This window comes from Geospiza fortis, unplaced genomic scaffold (assembly GCF_000277835.1).
Source record: "Geospiza fortis unplaced genomic scaffold, GeoFor_1.0 scaffold424, whole genome shotgun sequence".
NCBI lineage: Eukaryota > Metazoa > Chordata > Aves > Passeriformes > Thraupidae > Geospiza > Geospiza fortis.
Window position 1 is genome coordinate 1,754,648 of NW_005054354.1, and position 24,985 is coordinate 1,779,632.

The 24,985-nt window shown below is 35.8% G+C and overlaps 2 protein-coding genes across 3 annotated transcripts in view; one reads left to right on the forward strand and one right to left on the reverse strand.

Annotated features, from left to right (window-relative positions):
• COG5 (component of oligomeric golgi complex 5) overlaps positions 1-24,985 on the forward strand; it is a 173,366-nt gene that overhangs the window by 19,246 nt on the left and 129,135 nt on the right. The gene's annotated exons all lie outside the window — the stretch shown is intronic.
• GPR22 (G protein-coupled receptor 22) lies at positions 7,643-13,664 on the reverse strand. Of its 2 annotated transcripts, XM_005423512.2 has the most exons (3): positions 13,212-13,654; positions 11,147-12,202; positions 7,643-9,252 (listed from the first exon to the last, which is right to left on the reverse strand). In XM_005423512.2, the coding sequence occupies exon 3, from the start codon at positions 9,225-9,227 to the stop codon at positions 7,926-7,928; it is 1,302 nt and encodes a 433-aa protein (XP_005423569.1). In that variant the 5' UTR covers positions 9,228-9,252; positions 11,147-12,202; positions 13,212-13,654; the 3' UTR covers positions 7,643-7,925. The 2 variants fall into 2 exon arrangements, with proteins under 2 accessions (XP_005423569.1, XP_005423567.1); XM_005423510.2 differs by lacking the exon at positions 11,147-12,202 and having other exon boundaries at positions 13,212-13,664.

A 24,985-nucleotide genomic window follows, 5' to 3' on the forward strand; every position in this document is an offset into this window, starting at 1 on the left:
ACCTGTGAATAAATGCAATTATACATGTCACAGTGGGTGATTAAGTGGGCCCTTTTTCATGAAGATTAAGACTGTAGAGGTGCATTCATGGGGAGAAAAATAAAGGACCTGCAGAAGGGCTCTTGGATTAGCAGGAAAGGAAATGGCAAGAGCTAAGGACTGGAAAATGAGGCCTGGCAAATTCGGAAGTATAAAATAATTGAAAAATTGGATTATATACACAAATTTGTTGTAATTCTTCAAGTAAACACTGGTTGTTCAAATCTTAAACATAATAACCAATTCTATTGTGTTCGTTTCTCATTAAAGTATAGCCAGTTGTGGTTAAAAAGTCCAACCAAATAACTATGAAAAGTAGACCGAAGACTAATCTTTGTTCAGGCCCTGGATGGGAGCCAGTATCCCTATTGTTACTAGTTATCCCTGTAACTATTGTTACTGTTGTCTTGCCTAAAAGATCAGTGAAGGTGTTACTGGATGTAACACAAAGTAATGAGAAGTGTAGAGTAAGATTTCATTCTTCATAGGAAACAGCTTTAAAATGGGCTGTTTTTACAGGAGTAGTTTTTTCTCTTTGTCGCCCAACTCATACACATAATTTTCACATATTGTTTAAGCATTTTATCATCTCTGCTCAGTTATTGTTTGAAACATAAAATAGTCCCGTTGTCTTATGTGTTTACCTTTCAGGCCCAACCTTCAGTTATTCACAGGCATTAAGTCTAATTACTGACTTAGTTGTCTTAAAGTTAGGCCTTCTTCAGCTGAAAGCCAGCAGGGTCTCGTACCTTTTTTCATGTGATCTCAGGGAAAAAATGTGGAAACCTTACCTCATTAAAAGAAGGAACTTCCTATTATTTTGAGAACATACTGTTTCTCTGCCAGGTTGTCTACAACTTCAAAGATTCCACCCTTGCCCAGTTTTAGCAGACCTGATTAGCAAACTAGAGTTGCAGAAACTTTTGAATGGAAAAAAAAATTGGGACACAAGAAAAAAAACAATGACTGAATCAAAAGTTTCCCACTTTTATTTTAGTTTATTTAAACGGCTCTGAAATCTTCACTGTATGCTGTAAAACTGAGGCAAGGTTTATTAGAAGCTTCTGAATATATTACTCTTTTAAAAGATGTCTTTAACTTGTCTTCATGTGCACTTTTCTGTACTTCATCGCTGTTTGCTGCAAGTGCAGATGAGCTGTATACTTCCATTTTAATAGTTTTAATAAAGAAGTTTATATGTCCATAATGTAATCTTTACCCACAGATTCTCTTCATAGAATCACAGAAGGGTTTATTTGGGAAGGGATCTTAAAGACCACCTGCTTCCACCCCCCTGCTGTGAGCTTAGACACCTTCCACTAGACCAGGTTGCTCAAAGGCCCATCCAACCTGGCCTTGAATACTTCCAGGGATGGAGGTTCCAGAGCTTCTCTGGGCAGCCTGTTCCTGTGTCTCACCACCCTCACAGTAAAGAATTAATTCCCAACATCTAATCTAGACTTACCCTGTTTCAGTTTGAAGCCATTCCCCTTTGTCCTGTCATGAATGCTCTTGTAAAAAAGCCTCCTTGTAGGTCCCACTGATACTGGAAGGTGCTCGGAGGTCTCCTCAGAGCCTCCTCTTCTCCAGGCTGAACAACCCCAAATCTCAGCTGTGTTCATTGGAGAGTTGCTCCAGCATTCTGATGTCTCCATGGCCATTCTGAACTTTCTCAGGTCAACATGTTTGATGGATTGTGGCCCCAGAGCTGGACACAGCACTCCAGGTGAGGTCTCATGAGAGAAGATAGAGGGAGCCTCACCTGCCTCTTCCTGCTGGCCAGATTCCTTTGATGCTGATGGGCTTCCTTTGACTTTCTGGGCTTCAGGTGCACATTTCTGGGTCATATTGAGCTTCTCCTCAACCGATTTTCATGTCTTTTGTTTTGCTTGGTCTTGTTCATTCATAGGTCTCATTTACTAGCTGTTAGAGCTCTTCGCAGGAGTAATAATCTTCCTCATTTATTAAGGTGTTTTACAACAGCAGTGCTCACACTCACCTTTTGTTTTGTGATGATGCATACATGGCAAATAGTGTTCCTTTCTTTTTTTTTTTTGCCTTAAGTGTGTTTTCAGTCCATTGTAAATGCAGCCTAGTACACAAATTATCAGTGATTTGTAATAATTTAATTGATAATTTATACTTGTAATAACTTACTAATGTGGGAAGATGTCCTTTTCTCCTCCTTATCCCTTCTTCTCTTTATTTGTGACAGGGATCTGTGAAAAATATTTTGAAATAAAATTTGAAAGAAAACTGTGGTGCAGAGTAGCAATAAGTTACTGTGCTTTTTTTCCTCCCCACTAATTGAATTGAAATTGAATTTCATTTGAAGTAAAATCTCACAACAGATTGTGAGAGTTCCTGGTGCAGTTAAAAGTAAAACTGTGCTAATACAGCTATGTTAATAGCAGTTTGACATAGCCAGAGTGACAGATTTTACAGCAATGTTGTTTCAGCAGTGACATTGATTTGTTTATTAGATATGGTATCAGGTTAAACTGTTACAATATATGGTAGGAAGTTAGAGATTTGTATCAGGGTAACAGAAACCAAACGTATATTTCCAAAATCCCATCTTGGAACGAAACACGAGTGTGCTGTGTGCCAACAGCTTTGTGCTCTCAGCCTGCCTGCCTGCTTGCCTGGCTACAGTGTCAGGAAACAGAATGTGGATATAGAAAAGCTTAGATGCAAAGGATACAATTCATTCAAACTATAAAAAGAATTGGTTTAATAATTTCAGGTTGTGTACCTATCACAAAACTTCCACTGTAAATCTCCTGTTTTTTCATTTCAAGTAGATTTCTTTTCATTGTGTGAGAATTTCTTTGTAAAATAGGAAAACAAGATGATACAGAAATCTATAAAGTAAATACACAAGAAGATATTTCTCCCATTCTGTTTCAATTTAGAATAATCACTGAAGTATAATTTTAGCAAAGAATATAAATATGCCTAATGATATATCTCCTTCAATTTATTATTCTACAAAAATAATTAAACTGTGATAAAGAAGCAATAGTTAAAAACATGCTGTGGTAGTGAAACACACTCTAAGCATCCAGATGAGCTGAAGTTATCTGACTGACTAAAGAAAAATTCAATAGCATATTTTAAAATGTATCACTGGGAGCACATGCTTAACCTTTCAGGTCTTTTCTTGTAATGCTTGTACTCTGTGTGTACTTTGTACTTTATCTGTAGGAAAAGAGGTAATAGAATGCTTTTGGTTTGTCAGTTATTCTTTGTATATTTTGTTAAATCAAAAGCCTTTTCTGGAGTTGCTATTCATCTTGCTCCCCCTCTCCTCCCAGCAATTTTGGCACAACCACGTATCACACTCAATGATTCAAAGACAAGTTCTTATTTTTTTGGCTGCTACAACCTGAAAATTAAGGTTAGCATTTTTCCCACAGCAAGTGTGTGTTGCCCTCTGCCTTTCTGTGGTCCTGATGGCCCTAGCTGCCTTAGAGTGCTTCCTTCTGCCCTTTTCCACTGGACCTGTACTCTTCTTCTTCATATCCTTCTTCTTTAACACTTACTGGCTCTGAGTGATTCTCATTTTCCTGTTAGTATGTGGTTTTTTCTTTTTTTTTTTTTTTTAACCTTCCCCCACCAAAACAAAACCCAAACCCTGGATTTCATTTTCCTTCTTGAATTGCACAAGTGTTCTGTGAAGTAGAAAAAGGAGATGGTAATTATAGAGTCAGATTCTTCTTTCCTCTTGGTGTAAGACAAATACATTCAGTGATATAACGGCAGAATGTGTGAAGTAGGAGTGGAATTCAGCTCTTATAAGGCTGGAAAATTTTAAGACAGAAGCTGATTGTTCTTAGCTGTATATTGGAGGTATTTTGTCTGAATAATGGATAACAGAAGAGTAATTTAGCATATTCTAGATTTTTTAATACTGCATTGAAACTTTACTAAAGAATGCTGTATTCTGTCCTTTCAAAAGAGTTTGATGGCAATTGGCAACTAAAACATTTTTTGTAGGAAACAAACATAAGTCTAGAATATTTAACCGTCAAAGAAATTTGATAGTTAGCACATACATCACTTTAAAAAGAAGTAGTGCAATATAGTATATTTAATGGTTAACACCATTAAAACAGAAATTAACGCCATTAATTAACACCATTAAAACAGAAATGTTCTTCTATCTGGGTAAATTCTGTAGCCTTTCAAAGAATTATTTAACTTAAAATGAAAAAAATCCAACAAGGGTGGGGAAGACAGGATGTTTAAATTTATGTCTGGTGGGACATAGTGCCTGTCAGTTCAGTTCAGTGATAGTCTTACCAAACCTCCTTCATATAAATAAAAACTAGATCCTGATGTTAAACCCACCTTTTGGTGTGTAAAAATAAATAATAATTATGTATGACATACATGTATGTATTTATGTAACAATGAAGGGAGGTGAATTGATCTGATGTGTATCCAAGTGCATACATTTTTAATCTAATATATTTAGAAAGTACAGAAGTGACTGCTATTCCCTTGGCACTAATAAAGTAAACAGAACTTCCGACCATGTGTGGATTACATGCCTTATAATCCATAAAAATTGTTTTGTACTGGAAACTAGATGTTTGTGATGTACTCTGTTTCACAAGTTTGTGATGTACTAGTGTGTGAAGGTATGCTTCTTGAATATCCTAATAGATTCTGGCACTGCACTCTGCTTATTTTGGCATTTTTAGTGTGGGATAACCTCATTTTACAATGTAAAATTGAATGGAAATGCATTTGCAGTTAAAAAACAACATAGTCAGATACCAGCTAATACTTTAGAGACAGAGAACGTGTGGAAATTGGCACTGCTTGCTTGTGCTTCTGAGATGTGTTTGCTGGAATTAATATTTTTGGAGTCCTGTACAATTCTGCTTGCCTTAGGCTGAGTGGTGTGAAATGTAATTGAACTAATGATTCACTGTGGTGAGATCATTTTAAAGAATGTAGTGGGCTTCTTATTGTACATTACTATGGCATAAATTTGCCCTTTTTTCTTCAGCGATGCTGCCTCTTTGCATTCTGTTTTAGTCTATCTGTCAAGCACCCACACCGTCATATCACTCCTGAAATCCTCTTGTGTCTGTAGGATATGTAGTGTGTCTTCACAATTTACTTTTTATTTTGTCTTGTGTTAAATTTGTCATGTGGTACGGATAATCTATGGTTCTGTTTTATGATGGCTTCGGGGTGTAGGTAGGATGGCACATATTCTTACTTGTATTCCTTCCTGCTGTATGTAGAATTTTCTTCTGCAGCCCTCAAAGTGTACTCCAATGTAGTCAAAGTCCTTTTTTAAAATTTATTGAAGATGAGGAATAGTAAAAATGAAGCTGCTTATATTCATAAAGGCAATCAATGAGTGTGATCGACACAGCCTTTGAAACTGGTCTGAATCTCTTTGGGCAATTCCTAGGCTGCTCTTTCTCTGCTATGAAGTGCTGCTTCATTGCATCTGATTTTCTAATGAATGAGCTTTTAACACTAAATGTGTAATTCTTGAGGTTTTATTTAATTTTAAGAAGTAAGGTTATGTTGTCAAGAAACCTTTCAAGTCTGAAAGCTTTTCTAAATGCCTTTTTCAGATAAGGACATGATGTAGACTTATTAATCTGTTCATTATCATTTCTCCTTTCCTTCTTTTTAAATGAATGAGTAGTATCTTTCATTTAAGAATGCTTTATTGGAAGATTAGTAATCACTGAAATCATGTTATGATATTAACTCTACACATCCCAGCTTCTCCTGCTTCTAGTGTTCAAAATACAGAGGGTAGCTGGAAAGGGAAATGAAGAAGGGGTACAAAAAAGAAAAAATAATAGTTTCTGCTTAAATATTTCGGGTGCATTTATTTTCAGAAATTATTCCCAAAAGAATTTTTAAAGTGGTAAATGTGGAGGATATGGGATTAAAAAAAAAAAAGAGATTATTGCATTTACTTCCTCTCTGCAACCTCTCCAATAAGATGTAGGATTTCTGCTCTTTTAGGAAATCAGAGATAACTTGGATAAAAAAAGTGCTTTAAATGCAGTTGAATGCAGGTATTTTTGGGCCAATTTCCACAAAAAAAACCTCAGTGAAAATATGTGTGTTTGAATATGTTTCACAGTAATTTGACGTCATTTCACATCGATCAGATAATAACATTTCTAGGTAGAATTTACATGATTGTAAGTGGCTATTGTTTGTGGAATATGGAGCTATAGTATTATATTTTGAGTCTTCAGTTCTGGTAAGCTAAGGCATGAGCTCAAGTAAACTAAGCATATTGCAGGTATTTTTTTTAAGCACAAAACCAATTTTGGCAATACACATATGATTAATAATTTAGCTATGTGGTGGCAAAGAGCTTTTTGTTCCCTTAAAACTGCACCTTTTTTTATACACAACTTCAGAAAAGTGCTTTAGAAATCCTAATTTTTTATGTAATGTTTTAGTCAAACTAGCTCTCATATTCATGGGTATGATCTGCTTTTTTATATAAGATAATAGTTATTGAGAATTAGCATTTTAAATATACTGGTAGCTGGTGACACACTGATCAGTTTATGTAACAAGAGGAGTGAAATCATGCTCATTGATTTTGCAGGTTTTTGTTTTGTTTCCCCCTCCCTGCCACTTTCTTAATTTCAATTTCATTGAAATTAAGAAATATTTAATCATGGCATGATGCAAGCAACTTGACAAATTTATGTTTGGATAAATATCTTAATTCTTGCTTACAGTGCCATGGATGATGATAACTTCATAAGGCTTCTTGATACTTCAATGCAGGTTTAGGATGAAATTGAAGAAGACAGTGTAGAACAAAGGTATGCCATGGCTGCCCGGGAAATGCAGGAATATGGTAGCTGGCAGTATTGGTGATTGGTTTGTGACAAGGCAATTGCATGGCTAGAGCTGAACATAGTGGAGAATAATAAAGTTATCAAAGACAGGAAAATGATCTTCTACTTTAGCTGTGGCGTTTGACAATCATATCGATGTAGATAGACGCAATGAATGAAAAATTCCTGTGTGAAAGGTCCTTGTGTCACACTAGAGGTCGGTCTGAAAAATCTAAACCTTTGCACAGGATTGACTCTGTTGGTTGTCTTTTAGCATCAGCCAAATTTTCTCATCCGTGCCTTTTTCCTTCATTTAGCCTTTTACTCCTGCCCTGTTCTTTTTAATTATTCAAATTGTGAATTTTCCACGTAGAAATTGTAGATCTGAGATTGTATATGCAAAACCTTTTACTTTTCTTAAAAGTACTGTCAAGTTTTGGACCAGCATGAATTTTTTTCCTTGTATCAAAAGTTTCTGAACCATTCACTGAAGGACATAATGTAAATGGCTTTTTCTGTGCATGGTAGTTGCATATTGGAGAAGACTGAAGTAAGTGGGGTATCTAAATATGAGGTCAAAATGCATCCAGGTTGTAGCTGCATAATATTCAGAATACTCTGATCAATATTGTGTATGAATTAAATTTAAAAACCGTATTGTACAAAATGGTGAATTTGTGCTATAGAAAATTATTCCCAAGTGCAATTTTTACTTAAAAATTATTTTATATTTACAGAGAAACTGAGCCATACAAATATTTTTAAAAGTTTGCACTTCTTTAAGGCTATTTATTTTCTAAAAAAAGAGGACTTGAATATTTTTGACAAATATACACATGGTGTTACGCTAACAAACAGCCATGCAACATATATCTTACATAATGAAGAAATTGAATATACAAGACCTACTCTATTTAACATATATATTGAAAATATACAGTCTCGCCAATAGTTAAAAAAGTTTTTCTTATTTGGCAGTATTTTTTTTTTTTACAATTTGTTCAAATATTCCGTTTGATGTGTTTTGGTGAATACTGAAATCTAGTCAGTGACAACCTGAGGTACTAAACATTTCTGTCTTACTTCGCTGTCTTCAAAGGTAATCTTTTTGTTCCTTTTAGGCTCTATCCATGAGTTGTGTATTACAGCGTTATTTGGCATGGGATCTGCTTCCACTATTGAAACAACTCGCTTTTTCATCTTGCTTTTCAGAACTTTCTGAAACTTTTGCCTTGTGAATGCGTAAAGTAGAGGGTGAAATATAGTTGTTCCATATGCCATTACTAGAAAACATAATCTCAACTTTACCAAAAGGTCACTTGGGCCCAAACATAAGATAGTGGTGTTTAAAACAGAGATGGGTGTCCAGCAGAGAAGGAACGTTGAGATGATCAGAAGGGACATTCTGAAGACTCTCTTTTGCCGTTCTCGCCGCTCCCGGTGCCGTTTCACAGCTCGACGCAGAGCAATTATGACGGACACGGAAGTCCTTACACCAAAGACGACGTTTTTTCCTGCACTGCTGTGGGACACATCCGTAGTCTCATGCTGCGTGGTCAAAGAAATAGTTTTTTTCTTTCTGTTTTTCTTCTTTTGTCCCGTTGTAAATCTTGTACCAATCCGAATATTTAGGGCCTGGAGTATTTTAGTGTATGTAATTAGCATTACTACAACAGTGAAGAAAAATATTGGGATCTGAACGAGAATGTGGTAGTACATTCCTAGCTCAGTGTGGTACTCGTTTGTACTCACACACAGAAGTGTCTTATTTTCCCAAGTGCTTGCACTTTGAAGACTGAAGAAGTTGACTTCAATGAAAGGAATCAGGAAGGAAAAAAGTGAAATGATCCATATTGATGTCATTAATATCACAGCCCTTCCCATGGTCAGGATTCGATTAGCAGGTTTTACAGAGATGTCGTATCGGTCCAGCGTGATAGCAAAGACGTTGATTGCAGTTGAAACGCTTGCAAAAGAGACACAAGCCTCATGGAAGCAGCAGATGAGAGCAGTGTTACTCTCCAGTGAAAGCAGAAGGATAACTATAGTTAGAGGAATACATCCCACACAAATTATTACATCAAGTACATGAAGGTTCATTGTAATTATGTTACTGACAGAATTGATTAAGTTGGATTTCATACAGTAAAGTACCAGAACGGTGAGGTTGCTGCCAAGTCCCAAAACAATTTCTAACATCAAAAATCCAGTGAGAGAAACTTGAAAGCTTAATGGATATGACAGCGGTTGGTACATGTTGGTGTTGATGTCATCAATGGCATCTTGAACTGTAATGTTAGATTCGGACTGCATGTTGACTTCCAGAATGGGGGACAAACACATTCTTTTGTTGCAGCTGGTTTTTCTCCTGAAAGGTGAAATAAAATATGGAAGTATTTGATTTCTTTTTTTAACACTTATTGTAGATAAATGCTGGGGAAGGGGGTGGGGGGGGGAGCAATATTCTTACCAAACTCTTCATTTACAGTATATTTAGAGCTTTAATTGGCATGGACTCAAAAGCCTGAAGATCTAGAATAAGGTCTTTGCTTTTTGAAAGAAAGCAGGATTTGTTTGAAAAAAGAAAAAATAGTGAAAAGCTTCCACTTAGGGAGGCAAGCCTTTGTTTATAGTGATGTGGTTTTTCACAAAGGGCTCATTTGTTGAATAAACCATACTTTGTGCATAGCCTTTGTATTGCTTTGAGGGTCATTTTAGAAGAATGTGGTTAAGTATTAACAAATTAGTGATCAAGATAATTTTAAAAAGCTCTTGTGGAAAAAAAGGGATAGGAACATGGAGCACTGTTGCTTATGTATCATAAAAAGGATGTTTAAATTATTTATGCCAATTTATCCACCTCTTTCTTGCAAGGTTTACAGTAGTGCTGTGGACTGAAATGTGATGTTCTGTAATTCACCAGATTTTAACAGAGTTTAAACCTTCTGTTCATTTTAATCTTCTGAGCATCTATGTGTATGATGCTTGCCACTACAACAGCTTTATATAAGTATATATAATTTCAAATGCAAAACTTATATGGGTTTGGGAAATTGAGTTTATTACAAAATACTACATTTCCTTTTTCTGATTTGAATTTTCAATTGCTTCAAGAAATCTATGCCTACATGGAATGGAAGAGTATTTGATTTTATTACAGAATATATTTAAGGGAATAATTTCAGCAAATAATATTTAAAAAGAAAATTGTCTATTTCAGGTTTTGATTTTGGTTTGTTTTTTTTTTTATTTAATACAAACTACAATTAAACCAAGCAGATTTACATACATAGCATGTTTCTCTTAGGAATAAGTAAGGATCAGAAAGGAATTTATTTTATCTAGCAGATTTTTTTATTTTGTGTTTCATCTGCTTAGTTTTACACATGCGGGTAAGTTCTAAATATAGCTTCTGCATGTAATACCTGATGTTTGTATGATTTATATTGTCAGCCAGCTCTTAAGTTTGTAATTGATTGAGTAAATAAAAGAGAGGTTATTCAATTTCTTGTTATGATACTGGAGGGTTTTTTTTCTAGGTAGCTTTAAATTTAAGAGGGGACATATTTGGCATGAAAATAAATTTGAATGTCGACCTTCGTTCTATTCTGAATACATTAAAATGGATAGCACTAAGGTGAACAAAACTGAGCTCTTATAAAATGAAAGTATGAATTAAGCACACTTGGGATACAGTATGCAAATAGATTTCATCTGCAGTTCTGAAAAGCTTCAGTTGAACAATACTATTAATTGCAAATTGTATGATGAAAATTCTTGGTATTCTTCAACAGCTATTTCACATGTACCTCTTAAATAAAAAAAGATGTAAATTAGAACGTATTACTCTCAGGTGTGAAATGAAACAAGAAGTATTTCAAAAGCTTTGTTTCATTTCTAATTTAGGCAACCTCTATCTGTCTTACATTAACCCTCAGGGATATGATCTCCTCTTGCATGCTGTCCTGGCTGTGAATTGGTTTCAAGAAATCATTCCAAATGCATTGTTGAATAAATGAAGTTCTTTTGTGTTAGCAAAAGCCAGGAAGAAATCAAAAGCAGATCTGCTAAAACAAATGACAGTCTCACCCTAACATTACAGCAACCGAGTTTTTGTGAAAACAGAAAACCTCAGCTGTGTTAGGTCGCCATGAATAGATTAAGCATCACCTCCTGGGTGCCTTGCCTGGGTTTTGGGAAGCAGAGCTGTGTGGCCAGGAGCTCGTTCCCCCAGCGCCGCGCGGGCAGCGCAGGGCACCTACCTGTTCCCTGTGCCTCAGGGGCCTGGCACAGCGTGGCAGCAGCTGGGCAGAAACTGACACATGCTGTCACTGAGAGATTTCTGACACGAACTGTGCCCTGGAAATCAAGTGGTAGCTGAGCTCTTATTTAATTTCTTGCAGGTTTTTTTGTTTTCCTTTTTTTTGTTCCTGCAGTTCAGCAGCAAAAAGTTCTGATTAAACATGGGGACTTCTTAATTGCCTCAGATACTTCTACAGACCAGGGCATATTCTGTGTATCTGTTCTGAGTTTCAAGCCAGCAGTAACAAATAAACCTTCTTTTAAGTGATGTTAATTTCCTTCCCCTGTTGCATTTTGTAGAAGCCTGTTTTTATTTTCCAGGTTTAGAGAATAATATTTTCTGATCTCTGTTTTCAGAGTGTGTGTAGACATCCTTAGTTTATGGTTGCGTATTTCTTTCTGTAATATTCCTGCTCATTACTTTTGAGTGATGGCTTAGTGAAAGAAGTTGCTATACATCATAAAATCCAGTTCATGTGCTTTGAGAGTAACCATGGGTTACCTAATTTGGTTTATTTTGATTTAAGGAGAATACATAACATCATAAAATTGAGAGAAAAATATCCATTAGTCATTATGACAAGTAAGTTATTTAATGAGTAGTATAGAAAAAGCTTGGTTAAACCTTTATTCAGCTTGCTGATGAAGTATGCATATTCTCCTTTTGGGATTTCATGTTTCATTGTCTCTTCATGCATCAGTAGTTTCCACAATTCTGGTTTTAAATTATAAATCCCTCTTTAAGAAATGCTCACCATTTTAAGAATCAATCATTGCACTCTTCTTTTAATGAAAATCTGAGCAGATGTGTTAGTCTTCCATGTATATTGTTGAAGTGTCATGCACGTAAATGGTAATGCAAGTGTGTTCCATGTTTTGTTTTTAATTCCTTTATGTCTTAAGAATACATTTTAGGGATGCATCCTGCTGCTCGTAGGTCATACAGCTACAAAGATACCCGGTCAACTGCATTCTTCATATTGTCAGTAGTAAAACTGAATTAGTTGCTGCATGCCCTTGTGAAGGGGAGGAAAAAAAAGGTTAAAAGTAGGGCTTATAATTTCAAAAAAATAAAGTAATGCAAGAATGTATTTTCTAATATCACTTATGAATAAAGGATCTCTAAAATTGGACCTTATAGATTACATAAAAAATCAGTTTGCCTGCTCTCTATTTGCTAGTAAAATCATATTCTTCTGTCAGCTTACATGAATTTAGGTTTTTTGGACAAGTTTCCTGTTCTCCAGATAGTACAGGTTACAAACAATCCTGGCTAGAAGCAATAACTGTTGGATGCAGTGTCTGTGACTAAAGCTAGAAAATGTAGTTTTATAGCTCTGGTGAGCAGGTAGTTTATACATAAAATTCTCTTGTCTTTTAATGAGAAACTGAACAGAGTTAATGAGCCTTTTAAAAAATACTCTTTTGTTTAATTTGCACACTGTTATACTTTCCTTTCTTGAAATAGATGTTTAGCAAATCCATGCTTTTAATAAATGGCTTGTATGTATAGGATAACGAAAGAAATAAGTTTAAAAAAAAACAACAAAAAAGGGGTATTTCTTGAGCAATCAGAGATTAGTCATATGAGCCAACCTTCATAAAGCAATAAGTATGCACTAATTACAGACTGTCTGATCCTTCGAAGAGTAACTGAATAAATCTGAAACGTATTTAACTGCCAATATTTGGAAATACTGCTGAGGGAGGAAAAGCATATTCCCAGTTGCTTTATGTGGTTGTTTTCCCCAATACTGTATGAGCTTAAACTGTACTGTCTTCATGTTATACAAACAAAACAGGTTCTTAATATTCTATAAGACTTTCATACAGAATAACATTTTTCTATCATTATATTTTTTAATGAGGAAGGGGAAATAGCATTTAAATTTTTCCTGGTCTCAAATATAGCAATATATTACTGCTTAATATAAGTTGAATCTGACCTCTTGCCTTTTTTTCTCCAATTTCTAATTTGGTTTAATGTTGCTTATTCTGCATATCATAATAAGGAACAGGTCTTACCTCCACTAAAGATTTGGTAAATTCTCGATGCAGGTGAAGCAGTTCCAGGTTGGAGGGATTCATTTTGTTCACTTGTTAGCAGAGTAGAAGGGAAACAGGGTAATAAGCATATCTTCAAAAAATGACCTTAATGAAAATTTGTGCCTGTACTGTGCCATTGTTTCAGCATACTGCTCATGTATACAATTGCTTTAGTTCTGGTTTACAGGCTGCTGCAGTCTCCCACTCTTCCTACGGTAGAATCAATAAGCATCTGAAAATACATAATGAAAGTAATTTAACATACTGAAGGCTTCTTGTCTCCAGAGACACCACTGAGATTCAGGCTTTCTAAAAAAGAAGAGCAGTGCTTCTGAGAGGAAAGCTTGCGATGGGCAGCTTTTGCAGAATGACAGCCTACCTTGTCGCTTCTCCTCACTGCAGAGAGATGCAGTGCATTCACTAATTTTGATTGGTCAGTGATGTTGGGCTTTAATTGTGCTTCATATATGGGATTGATGCCCTCCCTCCCCCCAATTTATATAAGGATTCTTTTATAAAAGGACTAAATTTACAAATGATTTATGAATTCTGGAATATATTAAGGGTATGCCTGTTTTATTTTTACCTTTTCACTCTTTACTTTGTGTACACTGGAAACCACATGGCACTGAGAAAAAAAAGGGATTAAATGGTTATTACTTTAAAAGCTTACTACAGTCTATATTTGCCTAGTTTCCATTTCTGAGCCTTTTAGGTGTTTGAGTTTTTTGTTTGATTTTTTTTTGTTTGTTTATTTGTTTTGGTTGGTTGATTTTTCTTGTCTTGAGAACATTCTGAAATAATACTGCCTCTTTAAACCATGCTGAATTTCACCGTACATGTTTACATGCAAGTGGTCATGTAGGTTTTGTATCAATAATTTATATTCAGGACAATTTGATACCCACATGTATATTAGGAAAATTTATGCTAGGATGCACCGAGATTATTCAGACCCTGATAATTATTCAGATGTGATTATTTGGTTGATTCATGATCAGAAAAAAATTATTTTTAGGATCCATCACTATGTACAATGTATGTATAGTTGTGGAGGTTATTAATTTTGGTGAAATGTAAACTTCTAAAAAAACTTGCATGTTCCACATGAATTTTGCTAGAGACTTGACAGGTTTTTGTAAGGATGTCTTTCTTGCGGGATGTTCTTGACCTTCACTTTGCAAGGGATGTCTTTGTTTTCACTTTTTGTTTTGTCACCTATTTCTCAATCTGCTCTATCAGTATAAGCAATGCTCACAACTGCGTAATGAGAAGTGTAGCACAATACCTGTTTTAATTAGTACTGGTGCTAAATAAACCTTGGATATCATTTCAGTATAAACCCCAAAATAATATTTTTCAAAATTGGTTTGCTGAAACAAATAGTTTAGGAATATCTGAGTATAAAATGTCCTATAGGTAGTTTATAATCTCAAATGAGTGTGGGGCTTTTTTTCACCATGATTTAAAAGATTTTTAAGGTTTTTTGTAAGGTGTATAAAGTATTAAATGTTAAAGTACATAAGTAACTGTGTTAAGATGGTAGTTTGGGTCAAATTTTGATGGAGTCCTCTGGTTTTAGGTTGTTAATGCAAATACATAATGCAGTTGTGTAACTTTAATGTCTTTATTTCTTTTCTTTACTTTTTCTTTCAGCCAGCCATCCAATATATTATTTATCTTTAGGTAACAGCATACTTTATTTATTTTTTAAAATGGCTTCATATCCATCCAGCATGCTTCCTGTTCCATACTCTTTTGCACTCAGAAACCATGTAAATAAAGATTGCAGAAACTTTGAACAGAGATCACTGGGTACCAGCTGGCTATGCTGAGTAGCAGCTGATTGAGCCCTTTGAGCTGTCTCTGTATCATCTGCCTCCCAAGAGCTTGAAACCAGTGATAGCTCTTAAAGGTGATGTGATAAAGAGGATTCCTGAAATGAAAGCATAAATACTAATATATTAAAGAGATTTACTTGCTTCACTTTCAGTATGACTAAGGATAAGTAAGGAAGCCTATCTAAATTTAAACAGATGAATCTCCATCTCTCTTTCTAATTCTTCAGTATGTGCCTGAACAAAGATGGAGGTATTGGATGAGCTGTTCTGTTAGAAAAAGATGTACACACGGAGGAAGAGTGTAACAGCATTTTGGGTATATCATGAATATATGGTTCAAAGGCAGGCAAAGGGGTCACAAAAGACTACCTATATGACAGGAGGTGATATTGGCAGAAGTTTTATCTGCAAAAAGTGTTTGAGAGGAGTGATAAGGAGCTGAGTTGTGAACATATATTAAGCTTAAGTTTTCTGGAGACAAAATCAAGAAAAGAAGCAGTACCATATGGAGGCAATCAGGAGTAGGTGGATGGATAGACATGCTTATAAGCCATTGCTGTGCAGATGCTAGTTAAGATGGTGTGAACAGATGACTTCATCCTCAAAGGGTAGATAGGGAAGAGTGGGCAAAAGGAGCCATGTGCAGGCACCCAGCATAAACAGAAAATGTGCTGTTCTTATACCTGTTTCTATATCAGTACAGATGGGAGAAAGAATCTGACTGGCATTTTGACTTTTAGGGTAGTGAAAAGTGGGGTGAAAAGGTAATAAGAAGGTAGAAGTATCAGGGAACAGCAGGAGTCCTAAACCAGGAGACTGATGATGAAGAGCCTTAGGATTGAGAATGGCAGCACAAGGGGAGAGGGATATCCAGATGGTAACAGAGAATAGACTGTGAAGGGTTGAGACTGCTGGGTCTGATGTGGGGGGAAAAGAAATGCAGAGAGGCAGGAGCTTGAATCAGAGTGGAGCACAAGGGTGTAGAGGCATGTGCATGTAAAGAGACACTGGGTGCACAGAGGTAGAGATAATGGCAATTGCCATAACACACACCCCTGTAGTACTTCTAAATTCAATTCAGGAGTCATAGCTGTATGTGAGAGTATATTCTTCTGGTTTGCTGAGAGGAGGAAATGCAGAAATTTGCAAGTTTTAGTGCATTTTTTGGTCCTCTTCTGTCTTTTATCTACTGTCTTACTTTCTACACAGACAAGTAATGTCCCAACATTACTGTTACTGCATTCCCTAACCATGGTAGGTCATCTCTAGATCTGAAGGTCAAAGCTCTGCTGTTTAGTTTATAAGATCATCTTAAATCAGTTTCTTGAACTGCAGTGCTTTGAATAAGCTTAGTTTGTTAAAAAAGACTCATTACACTCAAAAGGTCGACCAGGGCCAAATGAAGTACCCAGTTCTAATGTTTTTCTATCAGAGTCCTTGGTTTTGGAGCTTTAGAATTCTTTTAATGTGTTTTAGAGTTTAACTTTACATAAACCTACTGCAGACTGTTTTAACATCCAGATGTCATAGATCTTCATGAAGGTCTTTATTGGCACAGTTGTGAGACTGTGTCTGCTCACTTTCCTTGTTCTCTTCATTATTCTTTTTTTCATCCTAACTGTTTCAGCAACACTTTCTTTCTTTGTACTGCACATCTTGTTTCCTAGTCTGAATCTTGCTGCTCATTTAGTGACTATTTAGAATTTTACTGCGTCTGGGTCTAAAAATGTCATCTCTTTTCATATTAGCAAGAGACTTGAGATCCTACCTCATACAATGTTTTTAGTGCTACATAGTGTCTTTAGAGCTCAAGTTGCTTTAGAAAATGAATATTGTGGGGTTTTGGATATCCTGCTCTGGGATTGTTGTTCAGCATTATTTACATGGTGCATCTGCACAATTCCAGCTAGATAGCTCCTCTGTACCTTTCATTTACCTACTCTGAGGAGTGTCATGCCCAATTCTAACCTAGCTCTTCTGAATATTTTGTGATTTGTATCTGTTCTAGCAGTTTGTGAACTATATCTAAAATTGTTTCTTACCTTGTTGTATCTCAGTTTCCTCAATAGCCAGTTGCAAAGAATTTTGTTAGAATATTGATGAAAATCCAGTAACTTCTATAGTATCAAGGGAAAAGAAGCAATGGATAATAGCTGTTTGAGTCTGGGAGTTGTACTGATGTGCCCTAGTTATGCTGAATTTGTAAATGTGTTCTGCTTTCTACCTGATACCAAAATTACAGCTTGCTGATCTGGATCATGCTGGAGCATGCTTTTATGTAAATGTTGACTCTTGACCCATACACAAGATCTAGTCATAAAGGTTTTTATTATTACTTAAGAGTGATATGGTGAATAGATGACAAAAATTCTGTTAGACTTTGTAGATAGATAGTACCATTCTAACTCGGATGGTAACATGGTCTTCTCTTTCTTTTGGCTCAAGTACTTTATTCTCATTTCTTTAATCTATAGAGAAATGTTCTAAGGCTATTATTCCTTTTCTGCAGCGAGGACTGACATCCAAAAAATTAATTTTCCATTCAGTGTCTTACCCTTAAAATTTATTTCTTTTTCTCCCTTACTATTGATTGCAATCGTGCTTTGTTTTGTTATTTTTATAATGACTTATTTAGGTTGGGTTTTGTGAGGGGTTTTTTTTTCCACTTTTCGAATATTCATGTTTCCCTTGACAGAAAACAGTCCTGCACATGGGACATTGTTGATCTCGGTTCTGCCGCTGTAGAATTGCATCCCTGGAAAAATCTGGATTTTCCAGATTAATTGTATGTTGTTTCACTGTGCTTCCCCTTGTATTTACAAAGATGAATACTTTTGGAAGCAGCACAAAGAAAATTATTTTAATATAGGCATAGAATAGATAATATATAAATTCTATATAAAAATATAATAGTATATATATTTTACATGTTGATGTATTTTTATATATAATGTGTACATATTAATTTGCAAGATTCAGAGTTAATGATAGCATAGCAGCTTAAGTATGGAAAAATTAACTACTTTTGCTATGGAATAAGAATGTCTTATAAGATTCCTTTGGGTCTGTATAACTATTAGGCATAGGTTATTTTTTCAGTAGTATTCCATGTTAGAACAATTATTGACCTCTTCAGCACTGGAAGGTTCTGTACTCATGAGGAAATGTGTAAGTTAGAGAATGCCCTTTAGCTATTAATACCAAACATGTATCTTGTTTTAGTTTTGCACAGTGAGGTGATACCAAAGAAAAATTGCAAAACCATTGCTGGCTATCACTTTTATGTAGGGAAGGCATTCTTTTTGTTTCATAGCAATGAATTTGGTTAAGTAGTACAGGTAAATCATGGTCCTAGTGCATTATTGCACAATTATTTAAACATTTTAGTAGAAATAAAAAAACAAGCAGTATCAGTTATGCTCAGGAGGGAAATATGGCTGGTAAATTTAACAGTAATTTAAATAACATCAGTCTCACTCCAGCTTTTCTGCATGGAAGTGGTTTGTCCTCTAGTAAAAACATTCATAATGAGTGGTGCTGTATGTTGTAGTTTTTGGCAAAAGTTTAATTAGTGACTATAAATTTAAAGCTATTTTTAAATTTTTCTTTAAAAATTGTAATATTGCTGTGAATTTAATTTCTCCTTCATTAAAATTGTGCTTTGACTATTTTGAGAACTTGAGAGGTTTCTGCTTTTGTAAAATATTCTTAGTTCTAAGTTGGTAATTATTACTGAATTTTAGTGAGGATTTTCATTATTATGGAAAGGCTTTTGGAATTCTGACATCATATCTTTTGTATTGCTTTGAGCATACAAATAAAAAAGGCACCTGCTCGCATTGTGTGAGCCTTGTGAAAGCGTGCCTGAAAGAACATTTGTTCCCAAAGTTGCAAAGTGGTTTAGCATAGTAGCTGAAATGTTCTGGAGCTCGAGTCCTGATGCTGTGTAGCTATAGAATGAGGAAATACTGCCTTGTGGTGTGAAGTCCCCTTGGATTGCTTACCTTTCTTTTATGAAGGTATTTTGTATGTTGGAGGAAGTTTTCAGTGCTGTTGCCTGCTGCTGGTTGGCTGTGTTGCCCAGCACCTCCAAGTCCCAGCTCCTGGCAGCTCTGTGTTTGTGCATTGCACAGCAGCCTCCATGTAGACCTGTCAGGAAGTGTTCTGCCTGGCTGATTATGTTGCTTTGGATTGGGAGGTAGCTGAAGTTAACATGCAGGGTTGAAACTTTAGGATCTGGTTCAGGATTTTCTGTCAGATATCCTCGTTGTGAAAGTCATGAGTAGCCAGGTGTGCAGGATGGGCAGCAGCAGGAGCAGCACTAGCTGCCTTGTTACAATCCCCTGATACAGGGATTTGGTTACAGACCTTACTGCTGTAATATCCTTTAAGTGGAATTGCTAATTTAAAACAAAATGAGAAAACAAGAAGATTTTTCTCTAGAGTTCTTTATTCAGCAGAGATCGTGCATAGACTTTGTTTCTAGTAATTTTGTAAACTAGAAAGGTGGTACCATTATCTCTTAATTAAGAGAAAGTGTTCACATGATGTGCGTAGTAGTGAGCATTGTTCTAGCTGAAATTAAGAGACAAACCTTACGATCTTAATTGCCCTGTAGGTAAAGAGTGAACACGACATGAATAGGCATCAACTGTCATGTCCCTTCAATTTTTTTTAAGGCTAACACAACAGTGTAAGGGTTACCGCAAGGGTGACTTCATACGTGTCAGTCTCGCTCAAGTAGATGCTTGGGCTTGGCTGATTCAGTTTGGAAAGGCTACAAAGTGTGTGAAAAGGAATCAGTAGACTTACTACCCTTAAAATCAAAGTTCAGTAACTCTGCATGTGACAGGAACATACTTTGCCTTCTTCAGACAACAAAATAAAACCTAAGGACAGTAGTTAGATTCCCCCCCTTGTTGTGAATGCCTGATATAAGCAGTTAAAATAATGTCAGCCTCTGTGTTCGGTTCAAATGTAGTAAGTTCTCCTCATCAGTCTGACAGTGGTGATATTCCACAAATCAAATTCTCAAAATTTGAAAAATTATATGCAGTACGTTTTCTTGTCTGATTTTTTTAAATGATAAATGGCTCGGTCGTTCCCTCTTTGCCACCTTGGTTCTTCAGTAGTTTTTACAAGGTTGTTCAGGGAAACTGGTAGAAAATCTGTTTATGTAGTGCCATAAAAAGACGTGTGAGAGAAGTTTAAATAGTTTAATAAGCTATAATGATAAATGCATAATAACATGGAAATTGAACTAATTTAGTACAGTGTGGCTTCACATTTCCTCTGCTAAAAAAAATATTCATTTGATTGATGTGCATGTTGATCTAAATTTAGATTTGTGTTGGTATCATATTCAGTTTATTTTCGTTCTTCCTCTGTTGTTTGGGTTCATTCATTTTCATAATTTGTATCCAGAATATAGTTTATTTTTTTATTGATTATTGAAAAACATCTCTTACTTTCTTAAGTGGATAAATGAAAGAAAAATATAAGCCCCTTCATATTTTCTGGGTTTTTAAAAAAAAAAACGTATCTCTTGTAGCTGTAGAATCTAAAATAAATACCTTAACTGAGTTAAAATGCATGCATACGCATGCATATGAAGAACTAATTTTGTCTGTGAAGCTCTCAAATATCAAGGATTTTTGTGCCTAAACCATAGTTTCAGTTTTTTTCCATCTTCTAAAGTATTTTTAACCTCACTGCATAATTGTTGTCTTTGAAATCACTTACTGTAATACTGAAGCAAACCACAGCTTGTATGAAAAATGCTTTCATTTGCTGTTTTTTGGGAGAAGGCTGAGAGCAGTAGTGTCAGTGGTATGTCTGAGGAAGGGAATACTGTTTTGCACTGTATATGGTTGATGCCTGGAGCTGGCTTTGCAGTCATTAGGCTTGAAGCCTAATGTTTTATTTTACTAATAAAATCTTGTGAAATTTCAAATGGTTGTTCAAGATGTTTTTATTGCACCGATGGATGATGAGCAAATACAGGTTTATGGAGAAAAAGCTTGTCAAATTCTTCAGCAGCCTTCACTGATGATCTATGTAATCAATTAAAACATATAGGTAGCATGAGTTGCAGTGGTAGGAGCTATGAAATGTAGCTGGAATAGGAAAAAGGAAAAATTTTATGTGCATTATTTCCGGTACTTTTCAAAATGAGAAGCTTCACTATTTCTAGGTAGGCTAGCAGCTCTGCAAAATAATACCTTGGGTTAGGAGCTCCTGGAGGAAATGTGGAAGACGAAGAATAGCAACAGCAACAACCCATCAACAGGAAAACCTTCTGAGTTATTACATACTGGCTGCCTGTTACCATGCTGTCTTTCTAAAAGAGAAATTGCCATTCTGACACAGGTAGAGGTCTTTTCTAGTTCTCATTCTTTCCACAGTAGATCTGGTGCCCAGTGAGAATTTATTCCCTCTGAGAGACGGCTGGATATGGAGAGCATTATTAATCAAGCAAATTGGTTTTAATGCGAGGAAAGAATGAAAGGAGAGGAGAGCCTGCCCTTTTGAAAGTGGTTACTACTTTAAACTTGCTGGTCATTAGGCTTGAAATGTTTTTCTTTGAAGTTGCTTTATGTTGTAATACCTTTTCTGTGGCCTTGCTGTTGAAGTAAAAGGAAAACTAAGCCTGCTCTGTTCCCCCCAGGGCAGTTGGTTTTTTTTCCCTGCAAATTTTGTATATATTCTTCAGAAACCTATTTTGTTTGCCACCATCAAAAAATTCTAGGCATCTACCTGTTTATTGGACTCTTGCTAATACCCTGTTTAATACTCCCACTCTGAAATCTTGAAGCTGGCATTATCTCAATAAGCAATAGGTCTAGGCTAGAATACTTCAACAGGGATTTTCCTATGCTGTTTGTGTGTATCTGTATGTAAGAACTCAGTGGCTCTTGGACTGTTGGTTGAGTGCAAACCTTGATAAATGTTGCAGGCTGTGTTGATAGCATTTGTGAGAGTATAAAAGCTACTCTCAGTAATCTCGAAGCCTGTAGGCAAAGCAGTTATTACAGTATACTTTGTGGCAATAAAGATTGATAGTAGACAGAGTTTTAGTTTGTATTCAGTACCCTTAATCTAGAGTGAGTTTATATGGACAGTTAGAGATAGTATGGATTAACATTTAAACTAAGGATTTTAGCTTCTTGTGCAATGTCCATGACCACAATGGTCAAGCATTGTGTGTCTGCTTCATAGCTTCTGTTCACATTATTGTGTTTTGTAGAACAACAGTTTGGTTATGTCCTAGATGGCTAGCGCAGATCTGGAAAGGCTGTCTGTATTTCATTAATCTGTCCAGTCTCTGTAATACAAAATCAATTTCTTTTTGAAGAATGCATGGACTGTAGAAATTTTCCACGTTTATTCTCTTTGCAGATCTTTAAGCACAGATTTTTAATGACTAACTAGACTTGACAAAGTTAAACCAAGGAAATGCTTTGGAGTAATAAGGAGAGAATTGGGGTTTGAGTGGAAAAAATAGTTCATGTATCTATCTCTCAAGACATGAATTTTTTTTTTCTAAAATAAAGTAATGTATTGGCAAAGTCAGAATATAAATTATTTCTTGCGCTAACTTTACTTTTATCTAAATTGCTTTAAGCCCTCAACTGCATTGGAAGAGGGGTAGGGGAGCAAAACAAACCTTCAGAAGATGCAAATAATTAATGAGATTTTAAAAAAATGTATTGATGAAACACTGTAGAACTCTCTACTTCATCATCAATCTTTTCAAAATTAAATACCCCCCCTCCCCCCATCTCTAAGGAAACAGGCCTTGCAGCATGCATAGAAGATTATTAAACACAGGGCAAAAATGCAAAACTGTGTTTCACCTGTAATTTGACATTGAGAAGTTGTTGCTTCTGACATCAACTAGAAGGTTAAATTAAGTGTAAAGATGCTTCATAAATAAAACCTATAACAAGCAGTACCATGCAGTTTAACAACAGTTAACCACATCAATGTTATAAGTAGAACAAACGGGACATAATGTTTTTATGTATGGTACTTTGGGTTGTGCCGTACTGAAAAGAAACTGTCCTTAATATATTAGATGCCTTGTACTGGTGCATTTCCCCTTCTCTCATTCTTGCCAGTGCCACCTTAGCTGTGTGTGATGTGGCAGAAAGAAGAAGAAAAGACGCCTGTTGAGGATGAGCCAAGCATGGAGTTAGTTGCATGAATATTTGATGAGAACTAAAGGAGTCACACACAAGGACAGGGAAATGGTTAGAATTGCTGCAAGGGTGACTGAGCTGCTCTGCAGATTTATTTATATAGGCTTTCTTCATTTTCTTAATGATCTTTTGCTATAAATACACAGAGAATATTGAGTGTTGAATTTCATGGTCGCTTTTGTACAAAGCTGCTAAGAGCTTGACTTGTAACCCTGCTTTAAGTTTTGGGTGTTTTGAAAAAATTCTTCAGCAATATCAGTATTTCGTCACTTTGGTACCACAATATACTTCTGTTGGGTACGATTGCCATGTGTGGCAGTTGGCTAAATGGCATCCTGTGATCAGCTGGGCACAGAATTGCCTTGAGTAGATTTGATCCACAACACAAGGAAATGAGAATGGAAATGGGATTGATCCCAAAAATTCCATGAACCAGCAGCTGCAGAGAGAACTGTGGATTGTAGAGAGTCCACATAAAATTGCTAATCTGTAATTTTAAATCTTTGTTTAAATCTGTGATTATGATGCAAAGTTTTTCTTTCTGTGCTACCCTAGAAGCATCTATATTTTCAAAGTATGTTTGAAGATTGCTGAGAGTTGCTAGATGTAGATACTGAAGAAATGAATTCACCAAATCACTAATCTTTTTAATTTTTTAGATTCTTTTTAGAAATACATCCAGCTGATACAATTTAATATTCTGCTTTTGTGCAGAGTCTTGGCTAATACATCTGTTGAATGAATGAATAAATAAATGGAAAGAAATGCAGTTTTAATTCTCGAAAAACCTATTTTTATTTTTTTGCTTGTAAAACTGACAGCAATATTCTACTCTAGGATAGCATTATTAGTTACTGACACAGTGGAATAATAGTCGCAGTTAGAAATGCATGTGAATGTTGCTGAGTTTTATAGCTTGAGCTTTTATTATTTTGAGTAATTTTAGCACCTGCAAAATTATGCAAGAAGCTGGATTCTCTTTTGACAAATATTACACATTCACGGGTTAATGTATAGCTTCCAGTTTCCATTGATTACTATTGTCTAGTAAGTGCTTGTTAGATATCAAAGCAGTGAATAGCGTGAGCAGGTCACAGATTAGGTCAGCCTGTTCTTTGACAGGCTCAAGAAGGCAGCCAGGCAGCTACTGTTTTACCCTCTGAACAGAAAAATTTATTCCTTTGACTGTGTTTTGGCTTTTGAATTCCCACTGAGTTAGTAACTTATTTATTTGTTTTGATATTTGAATTATATTTGAACTTCAAATGAGAAAATTCTGTTATGCTGCTTCTGGGAGAAGAAAATCGTATCCAAATAGTTTTAATTATTATTAAAACCCAACTCTTTGCTGTTCAGTTTAGCTGACACATACAGGGGTACTCAAAATGCCTGCTGTGTCCACCACCCAAGGCATTCTCAGCCCTGTTCCAGGTCCTCTACCAAACCTGGGAGTTTGGGGTGCTGACTCAGCTGGCACAAGACAGCTCTTGGTGCTCTTGAGGAAATCTGTGATCGCTCGACATGATTAAAACCACTGTCACCACTGCCATGACAAGCAGTGCTGCACGTGAGCCTGACATGTGCAGCTGAACACTGTGTACAGAGTGTGCTATAACTCCTGTGATAGATGTACCATAGTTATATTTTGTATGGATGTGTGTGCATGTATAAAAAGGTATAAAATGGTTATAACAATGACTTGATTCACCCA

Bases quoted from the DNA above. Each gene is read 5' to 3' on its own strand.
- GPR22 (XM_005423510.2), bottom strand. From the start codon at position 9,227: ATGTGTTTGTCCCCCATTCTGGAAGTCAACATGCAGTCCGAATCTAAC.